General features: G+C 40.9%; 1 protein-coding gene across 2 annotated transcripts; it reads left to right on the top strand.

Annotated features, from left to right (window-relative positions):
- On the top strand, nucleotides 1-5,634 carry cidec (cell death inducing DFFA like effector c). Of its 2 annotated transcripts, none has more exons than XM_036570987.1 (6): nucleotides 1-146; nucleotides 830-901; nucleotides 1,063-1,159; nucleotides 2,621-2,770; nucleotides 3,824-4,014; nucleotides 4,372-5,634. In XM_036570987.1, exons 2-6 carry the CDS (start codon nucleotides 849-851, stop codon nucleotides 4,559-4,561), a joined length of 681 nt encoding a protein of 226 aa, XP_036426880.1. In that variant the 5' UTR covers nucleotides 1-146; nucleotides 830-848; the 3' UTR covers nucleotides 4,562-5,634. The 2 variants fall into 2 exon arrangements, with proteins under 2 accessions (XP_036426880.1, XP_036426879.1); XM_036570986.1 differs by having other exon boundaries at nucleotides 4-146; nucleotides 1,018-1,159.
- Nucleotides 5,635-10,984: the final 5,350 nt, after the last annotated feature.

Here is a 10,984-nt window from a genome sequence, read left to right as displayed (position 1 = left end):
CAAGGACACCACAGGACTAGAAAGAGGCCAGCCACACAGAATACAGTGACATTTCAGCGACACAGGGATCTGACTGACCTAATACAGGAGCAAAAACTCACAGAAGTGTGATACTGAAGAGCAAAGACCAGAAGAGTGAAATCAAGGTAGGGTATGTTCTGTACAGAGAATTCAACAGCTTCTTGAATATGTCAGTGCTTTATTGGATTTAGAATAATCCAGTCATAATCCAGGACGTTACATATTCCTATTTGGACGGGTGATGTGGCTTGCCTGAAGTGCTTTTACTGAAAAAAATGAAAAAATGATTGGGTTTAAACTGTAATGTTAAGGTTACATCTATCAGATTATTTAAATATTCATGTGATACTTTACTATGTTATGATGATCTCAGCCCTGTAATGTTTTTAGGATTCTTTTTCAGAGTCCCTTATATTAATATGTACTTAAACAAAGACCTTCTTTGGGTTGTTATAAACAGAAATTCTAAAAACAGCTTCAGTAAACTAAATTTATCTCACGGATCAGGAAAAGCCCACTTTCTCGAGACCAGGATGCTCTTAGTGTTCTGTACAGCTTAAAACATGTTCTTAGTTCATGATTAATGGGATATTAAAGCTTATCTTGTTCACCTTTAAACTACCTATCTCATGGCTTAGATTAGCAGTGATATGTGAATTGCTGTTGCACAGACTGTTCCCTTTGCTGGCTATTGAACGCACTGTATTGCCTTCTCAGATTCATACATCTACTTCAACGTTTTTGTTTGTCTTTCATTCTGTTTTTATTGCCTTATCTATTTTGGTTTTGTTGTTTTTCCAAAACTCAGATCATACTGGTTGAATAGGATGGACTACGCCAAGAAGTCTCTCAATCTGTTCTCGCCTTCTTCTCTCTCCAAGTGAGTGTCTTGCCAACATCTTTACAGTAAATCCACTGTTCATTAGCGTAATTATTTGGGGACTAGCATGATGCATTATTAAAGCCAGATTTTCTGCATGTTCTGTGTATGTGCAGTATATCTCACAGATGTGTATCAGCCAGTGCTTCTGTCCTCCCAAGTTTCAGCCCCCGCCCCAGACCCTTCCGGGTCATCAACTCGGACCGCACCATAAAGAAAGGCATCATGGCAGATGGACTGGGAGACCTAGTAAACAAGGTGAGGGAGAAAGCAGAGGAGTGGAGGGGGACAGAGAGGGGGCCGGAAGGACATTTGAGTAAGAAATCATGTGAATAGTCCTTTTCTGACAGCCTCTCAAATTCACATCCAAACGCGAAGTGAGTCAGACAGAAGAAAGAATAAAGGAGAGAAGGGATGAATGACTCAGGCGTAACGAGGCATAGAGAGCGAACATGAAGAGAGGGAGAATGGGAGTGGGTAATGTTCAGAGTTCGATACTGGCCTCGCTCTGAGTCATTTGTGATTTACAAGTTACATACTCTGTCACTCCTAATCACACTCGTCAAAGGAAATCACTGCTAAAGTGACTAACACTGACATTTTACGTTTAGTTTCACATTTTACAACAAAACATTCATTTGATTCAAGTTAAATCGCTTGTAAAGATTAATATGTCTGTGAATAAAGCTAGAACATTATCTGTGTAACCTAGACTGCAATTACATAGTACTTAGGTAATTAGTAGGTAATAGTGGACAAGTTCTAAATTATCCACTATTACCTAATATATAATAGAGATGCACACAATTAAAAATTTGATCAATAATCAACAATTTTGGGACAACTACATAACTTTAAAGAATTCTTTAGGCTCTAGAATTTGTATGTCTGATGAAGGCCTAGAAAAGGTTGAAATGCTACAATTGTAGTATCATCTGATGTGCATAAAATTAAGTATCTTTGTATGGATATTTTTCTTTTCTTTTTCAAATTTAGAGGACAGTAGAGGCATGCCCCCCCACACACACACTTTTTGATATTATACAAGATACTCTGGGTGTTGCATAATGGTTGTCGAAAAAAGTACATATGTGAGTTGCAAAAGAGCTGTTAGATATCAATTATTACATAGCTCTCAATTACATTTTGAAACATGAATTAAAGCCAAAGTAGATTTTGTTTTGTTTAGTGTTAGTCAGTACTAACAAGCCATTTCCCTCGAACCAGTTTTTAAATGTCTTTACCGTATTATGACTGTTTACTTATGTCATGAAAGTTATTAATGTATCTTGCTTTTTCTTCTTAATTATCATCATGTGTGCCATACACTTTTAATGACACAATGGAGAGAAAAATGCCACTGTGATAGGCAACAAAACTGAATCTCTATCCTAAATAAGTATGATATCGTTGTTATTTGTTTTTGTGTTTTAACAGTGATGTATAAAGTATGACTTATCAGTATGGTAAGCGTAACTGTACGTGTACTTTGTTTGCCCAGTTTAACGTTTGACTTGCTGTATTTAACCTATGGCGTCCTGAAATTGGCGCCTCCCCCACTTGTCAGACTAAATTTACCCCCCCCAACTACGTGTACAGAATTTTCTGAAAAGACTTCTGAATACCACCCTAGCGCAAAGGACATCTGTTCACATTGACTGTATGACCTCAATATCGACCTCAAAAACGAACCTCACTGATTTAACTTTTATCCCTCAGACAATGGATGCCTTCCATGTATCCTGTGTAGCTGGTCTGGTGCTTGATGAGGACGGGACAGGAGTGGATACAGAGGACTTCTTCCAGACCCTTAAGGACAGCACTGTGCTCATGGTCCTGGAGAAAGGAGAGAAGTGGACGCCTCAGCAGGTATTTGGCCTGTGACGCTGGAAATTGCACCAGCCTCAACAACACTATATTTCAGGAAATGCCTTCAGAAATAGAACATATGATTTACTGCAGAGTGATTATAACACATTCATTACTGATAGACAGCATGTCACAAACATCTTCTGATGGACAGTGTGTCAACACAAGCCTCACAATGGCATTGCAAGTCCATTATGCCATATCAGACAGGAAAAAGTAGTATTACAAAGTTTACCAAAGTCAGTAACTGAGGTGTTCCCCTAAGTTTTCATAGCCAGCGATGATGGATTCCAGGAGCACAAAGACAGAGTAATTATTTTGAGAATTCACTGTGGTATGTCACAACACTGAAAAATAGCAGAGCCACAGGCCCGACGGCAACAAAGGCTCCCTCTGCTGAGTTCATTTCCTCTGCACTAGTCTAGCCAGCGCGCTTTAATAAGAGCATCATTTAGGCAGCACACACAAGCTCCTTGCCTTTGAATGGTGTTTGTCCAAAGTAGGTAATTTACATACACGCTTAATTATGTCTATAATGATTTGCAGGTACCTGAATGCCATTAACCTTTGTGTTTATTTGGCTCCCCCCTTACGCTGGGATTGTCATATTAGCATATGCCATTTCCTCCACTCTATCTTGTCCGTCATCCGCCATCACCCATCACTTTGAATGCATTAATCTGTATCTAAATGCACGTTAAATTAATTTTTGGGAGTAAGAGGCTGTTAGAGTGGAGAGGAGGAAGAGAATGGGGGGGTGAATTTGACCCCATTCGTGTTCATCCATCACATTTTGACAGTTAGTAAAGCACAGTTAGACACACATACACACTCACACACATGCCAACTTACATCTGCAGTGATGGAGTTTCACTCCAAAATGTGCCTGAGGCACTTTTCAGATGTGGCACACATCAGTCAGTATGTTGAAAAATATGATGATTTTCCATCCCTGTCCTTCAAACACAGAATTCATTTTGACTGTGGATTACCAAGTACTCATCCAAAATAATAATGTGAAATGCACAGTAATCTTTGCTCATGTCTTCCCAGATCAGTCTGTCCGGGAGTCATGGTGGAGAGCGCAAGACAAAGCTCAGGAAGGACCTGGCCAAACTGACCCTTGACTTTTACAAAAACCATCCTAAAGAATTCATTGGCTGCCTGAATGTCCAGATGACCCTGTATGGGATGTACTCCATGTCATATGATCTACAGTGCTACCATGCCAAGAGGATGCTGAGGTAAACAGTGCTTGTTGACCCATTTCTCTGTCACAACTTCTTCGTAAGTATGCTGAGATACTGAGCCTGACTCGAAACTGACGTTTTGTGATGAATTCTGAAGCAGATCAATAAACACTGGTGTCTTGAACATGAATATTTCAAGCAATGTTACCCAACAATGCGCATATGTGAGGCATGTGAAAATGCTATTTAATATTTTAAATTCTGGCAGAAATATGATCTGCTTTTTATCAGCTGTAGGACTAAAAAAACATTAGCTGATACCTATGCCATTCCTGATATTTCCCCTCATGAATACACAAACAGACAGCTATATTTATTAATTATGTATGTTTTTTGTCTCTCTGTTGCCAGGGAGGCCCTAAGATGGACTCTCTTCAGCATGCAGGCCACAGGCCATATCTTACTGGGTACCTCCTGCTATATGCAGCATCTTATTGATGAGGACGAGAAAGCTGAGGCACAACTGGCTGCATGCGAACACATGAACAAGCCGTTACAGGCCATCCAATGGAAGAAGACGGCAGCTGACCACAGAAACTAATAGCTTGAGTTTGGACAGGCCCATGGGATAATGACTTGCCTCAGTTTTTTGCCCAGAAGCTTTTGCTTTTTGGCAAGGAAACCATCGTAGCGTCATGTTACCTATGTTACAGAGCATAGCTATAATGGCAGGACCAACTGTGGTGTAAAATAACTCCACTGTGCTTCATATAGCACGTAGTCCATATATAGGGACACATATTGATGCAGTTTTTGATGTCTTATTATCCTGTAACTCCAGCACAATGGAGCTGAAATGAGACCGTGACTATTATTTCATGGATAAGAGAACTAAGAAAAGGTCTGTAGTTATAGAAAGTTGATTCTAGCCATTTGCACCGCAAAAGTAACCAAGTTAGTAAGGCTGCATTCACAAAACAATTTCATAATCCTCAAAAAATACACTGACAAGCATAGCTGGTTTATTGTGGGTGTGTTTCTGGGAGGAGATTCTGGGAGGTTTGAGTGAGAATTTCATTCATAAAAGCAAAAACTACTGACGGTTGTTGCTCTTTTACATAAAAGCAAGCAAAAAAGATTAGTTTTAATCAAATCACTCACTGTCCTGCTATATCTTAAGAGCTGAATTTTACAGCTCTAGATGTGAGTTGACTACAGCAATCAGTTATTAAATAATTTTGTTTTAAATCAACGTGACTAAAGCCCTGCCCTGCACCATATCCTATTGGCTGATGTATGAGTGTGCCATAGTTTGCGCAACCAAAAGTTAGACTCTGGCACAATGTGCATTTTTACAGATACAAACATGTCTATGTGAACATGGCCTAAAGCAGGGTGAAAAATCTGACTAAATCAGTCACAGCCAAAACTGTTCTGTGTCTTGTTGAGAAGCAAGAATGTACAATTTTGCTACCTGCACTTAATACTTTTAAGTACATATATGTGTTTTTTGTTTAGAACGTGTATTTGTGTAGAGCTATTAATATTTATTCACATTTCTAAATGCTAGAAATTTTTGCTGTCTCACTTTTATACTGTATATTATGTCTGTTCTTTCTCCAAGTGTTTGGATTAAACATTAAGTTTTAATGCTTCTGGGGATGTTGCTCGGCATTCAGGTCTCAGTATGGTTGTGTATGTATGAGTCTTGATCTTTTTGCAGAGTGCATGAGCGTGTGTGTGTGTATGTTGCATGTACCCTGCAGCTGTAAGCTGAGTGCTAGGAGAGGGGATGACATGCTTGTCTGACTGGCCTGGGCTGTAATTGGCCTCCGGACGGGTGCTTTCCCACATCCCACACCAGCCGGTAATTGCCTGTGAGAGAGAGAGAGAAAGAGAGAGAGAGAGAGAGAGAGAGAGAGAGAAAGAGAGAGAGAGAGAGAGAGAGAGAGAAAGAGAGAGGACATGAGAGTATTACAAGTCGACGTTATGGGGAAGAGGGGGGTGAAAAATTAACGAAGGGAGGAGAAATACAGAGAGACAGAGAGAGAAAGTGAGACAGAGAGAAAGAGCAGAAAGGCACAGCTGGAGTGGGGTAAAGTGGAGGGGACGGAAATGATCCCTTTCAGAGAGAGGAGAACGGATGACGCATTTGGATCCTGCACCTACCACTCCACACCACTCAGTGCCCTTTCCAAATCATGCCGTTTCACTCACACACAACGCTCCCACTGCAGCCTGCCAACTGGCCACTTTGTTAGCGACTAGCCTTTAAAAGGCACTGACAAACTGATGATTAGCCAATATGAGAGTAGAACACCTTAAATTAGAACATGAAGAGGTGTTATAAACAGGTTTCCTCACAACTCAACAAATAGTGTCATGACTCAAATTAACAATAGGCTTACTGGTAGACTAGATTTCCAAGTGTTCTAGTGGTCCCTCAATGTCATAACATCACGTTATTAGCTATTCCTGACAGCAGTGCAGTCATCATCTTACCTATTCAAACGCTTCTGGTGGAAGAAAACAATAACAATCAACCAGAACGCTGGATTCACTTCACTAATCAAAACCACTCTTCACTATAATGTAGTTGGGTTAAAATCAGACAACTGAGATGTATAAAAAAAATCCTAGGCTAAAATATGCTGCCACTGGCAACAGGAAAAATGTTTATGGACCATTTATGTCTTACCTTTGATGACTCGATGCATTGAAGTTGACACTTGCATTGACATTTTGACACAGCTCATTTAGCTTTTGCAGAAAAAAGCATTGTAAGTACTGAGTTTGTAGGCTTCTGATAATGTTTTTAAATTTAAAAATTTTTTTGGATTTGAATGGGTAGAAAATGACAGTCTCCACTATACTGGGGGAGTATCTCACTCCCCTAGCTAAATGTTTTGACCACATTTAGAGCTTTGATTTTAAACTGTGGCACATACAAAGGTTGCTAAGTAGTACCTGGAGGGCTAAACAAACTACATAATCTTAAAAAATGCTGTTTAATACATATTCTGTCCTCTTTTGATTTGGTAGGCCTGTGATCAATCTGGGTAGGCCAAGGCTACACTCCTGCAAAAAAAACACAAATCAAAAACGCAGCCCTTCAGAAAAAAAAAAAAATATCCAATGTGTCAATAATGTGAGCGTGTATGTTTATCAGTATGCATTCTGTTGCTTTTGTAATTAATGATAAAAAATATCTCTGTAAGAGAAAAACAAAAAACTAAATTCTTAACATTAGTGTACTTTAACATGAAGAAACTTATTCCAAGTAATTCTGAACCATTTCTATTGGTGCATTCATCATGAAATCTTCACTTAACACTTAAAATAAAAAGAAAACGTCATTTTCAAATGGTGTTAAAAAAAGGAAAAGGAAAGAAATGCTAGCACATGCATTAAACTATCCCAGTGTAAATCAAGCTGCATACTAAATGCAGATGTGTCTTTAGTTCAGGCAGCCACTCTACAATTCTTTTACAGCAGGGGGGCTTCTGGAGCTCTAACACCCTGCAGAGCTCCAACATATAACCAGCGCACCTGATCCAGGTAATCACGGCCTCAGAATCATCTGAATGCCAGGTGCGTCAGATTGCAGGGAGAAGGGGGCTGTTTCTGATCTGCAATGGTAGGCAGAATAGGGGTTACTGAAAATAAGTTGTGCATTAAAACATTCTTTTTTCACATTCAACTTTTCAACATTGTATAAGAAAATCAATATTTCAATGTTTCATAAAAAAATCAATTCCCTGAAGTGAAAGCAGAATCATGTAGCACACACACCACATATTAACATTCTCACACTTACACACGTCTCACATAAAGATTAACTATGCCCTGAAGAGACAGAGCAGACAGATGACTTTTGCCACTGCAGCGTGAAACCAATCCTTCCCAAAGCTTTTAACTAATTGGTTATTGATGTAAAGGACACAGAAACACGGTCACTTACTTTATTGATCTTCCTTTTAGTCTCAAAAGAGGCAGCTTCTCTGACTACATATAATAATTGTGCTTTCTCACTTTCACTGCTGTCTGTTTTAGCTTTTTTAACTACTTATGTGCCTCAATCCATCTATCTATCCAGATGATACCAAGTCAATAATTAACACCAAGGGCTGTTTTTAATTATTGGAAGCCCTAAATGACAATCTATTTGGGGACCCTATGTAAAATCTTACTAGGGGACCTTAAGTGACATCCTACTTGGCAACCAGTGGTGACAAACCACTTTGGGGCCCTTGCTAACATCCTACATGGGGTCCCTAAGTGACATCCTACTTGGGGACACTAAGCAACATCTTACTTCGGGAACCTAAGTGAAATCCTACATGGCAACCAATGGCGACAACCTACTTGGGGGCAGTAGATGACATCCCTCTAAGCAACAACCTATTCAGGGCCCCTAAGCAACATCTTACTTTGCAATCCTAGGTGACAACCTACTTGGGAGCCAAAGGTGACATCATACTTGGAAACCCTAAGCAACATCCTACCCCTCAGGGGCCCTAAGCAACTACATATACTGCCTGCAGCAAGAAACAGCCCTGCCAACATTTAGAAATGTATGAAAGCAGTTACAAACAAATGATGCATGATATACAGTAACTTGAGATCCCCATTAGAGCACATTCTTTGGTCTTTCATAATAATACATAGCTTTCTTTTCTCTCTCAAATACACACACACGTATGATCATACATGCATGCAAACATGCATGCATAAACACACATACATACACATCTTGTTGGAATGTGTATTTGAGCCCTGGCCGACTCCTCACTGCTCTGCATAATGCTCTTTGAGGTATTCAGTTAGCACTGCTCCTGAGAAGCGAGCTAGAGTAAATGAAATGTGGCGGACAGATTGCTATCCAATTCCATCCAGTCCAGACATATTCTTCTGTTCTCCGATTAACAGCATTGCACATGGCCATAATATAACATGTCATTTAATAACATTTATTACCACAGAATGGAATCAGAGTCAGGTAGCCTTAGAGACATGGACAGAGACATTAACCTTAAAGATCAGGACCTACTAAGACCTCTAAGAGCAAGACTACGGGTTGTGATATTGTGGCGCCACCACTTCACTGGGAGAGCAGAGAGGAGCACGTAGAGGTCTCCCAGAATGCCATGCGCCTCTCTGTAGCTCTTTTCTAGTGTAAATTGAATGTGTTATGTGTAGTTGTTGTTCGGCTAAAATGTAGCTTTTCAGTTAGTGTGTTTTGAAGTTTTCACCCTCTTCAGGTTGTGCTTTTCTTTTCTTGACCTCTCCCCCATTTCCACTATGAGTTCAGTTCCCCCTGTGGGTCTTCAACACTGACACTGTACTGGTTTCACTTTACAAAATGACTTCCATAAATATAAGATATAATATTATAATATTCTTGTAAAAATGTGAAATATTACATATATCTATTACATTAAAGATGCATCCGGGGGGCACCCAGTAGCACACAGCCTCATGAGAGGACTAGGGCACCCACTGCCGAGGAGCGGGCATCTTGTGGAACTTGGGCTGGCCCGGGCCAAAACCCTCGTTGCAGAGAGGCTGTGGCTCAAGCGACACGCACCCATGCGCCTCAGAGACTTTGTTTGGGCTGTGTGAATGCCATGCGCCTCTTCACAGCCTTTGTTTAGTGTAAATTTAGTATGCTGTTGTTTAGCTGAAATGTGTGTGCATTTTGGTCAAACAAGTGTGTTTTGAAGTGTTCACCACCTTCTGGTTGCACTTTTCTTTTATTAACCTCTCCTCCCATTTCCTTTGTGAGTTCAGTTGAGTTCAGTCTCTGCCTGTTATTTCAATAAGCAACATTTTTTTCTGACAGAAAATCACAGACTCTCTGGTTCTTCTTCTGCGCCAATGCTACAATATTAAAGTGGATTTGAATGAGACTAAAATCAGCCTATAACTAAAACACAGTTCTGTATATGCTACTCTCCCTTTTCTCCCTTTGTCTCTTGTTACACATTCTCGTGTGAACATACTCGTGTGCACATACCCACACACACACTGAGGCATCCAGGTGTCACATGCAGGCGTCAAATGTACACTGTAAGTCAACATCAGCAGCCTTACAAAGCTGATGAGGAACACATATGTAAACATTTAATTTCGCACAGCAAATTTATATTAGAACCCCCTATCTTCATAAAGCAGCAATAGCTGCTCCAATCCACTGCAAAACCACTGCGCATGCTCCGAGGCAACGTGAGTGTATAGTCGTTATTTTTTTCACTGGGCCAATTTACATTAGATTTAGTGAACTAGATGAAGTGTACTGGGCTGCAGTGCACGAACTGCGACTGGAACGGATCTCTCTCACCATACCTGTCGAATAAATCGGAGGGAAACCTCTTACAACGACATGTGACTGGAGGCTACATAACCACAAAAACCGTTTCCTCGCACTGTCGCCCCCTCAGCACCGCGACGGTGGGTGTCTCACAGCGTTCCCACATGTTCACCCTTGAGGTGTCTTGGATGACCTTGTGTAGAATGTGGAGACCCTCCCTCTTTCTCTTCCTCCTCCTCCCTCCTCCTCCTGCTCTTCTCCGTATTGGACGGCCAACACGAAGTCTGTGTGTCCACGCGCTAGACATATTTTTCCCACCCGTTATCCGACAAGTCCCGCCCTCTGCGCTAGGATTGGCTAGGTGTGGGCTATCCCGGTCCGTGTGATAGGATTGGATAGTAGTATCTAACCCACTGCTCTATGGTTGGCTAATAGTATCTCTCCTCTTGCGCTTTGATTGGCTAGTAGTAATCCAGTCCTATGCTATGATTGGTTAGTGGTTCATACTCACAAACCGCGGGCTGCTTGTGAGTGTTGTACTATTAGCCAATCCGAGTATGTGTAGCGACTACAAGCCAATCGTGGCGTAGGAGGCGGGACACGACGGAAAACAGGTGGGTTTTAAAAATAACGCGTTTTTCCCTCAGTGCTGGTGAGCACCGCTACTCTCACCGCAGTGCATGTGGTTTGAAGTCCTAATAGAGAGATCTGGAG

This window comes from Colossoma macropomum, unplaced genomic scaffold, assembly GCF_904425465.1.
Source record: "Colossoma macropomum unplaced genomic scaffold, Colossoma_macropomum, whole genome shotgun sequence".
In the NCBI taxonomy this organism is placed as follows: domain Eukaryota; kingdom Metazoa; phylum Chordata; class Actinopteri; order Characiformes; family Serrasalmidae; genus Colossoma; species Colossoma macropomum.
The sequence above is the reverse complement of the archived record's forward strand: the minus strand, read 5'-3'. Positions and strand labels throughout refer to the sequence as shown.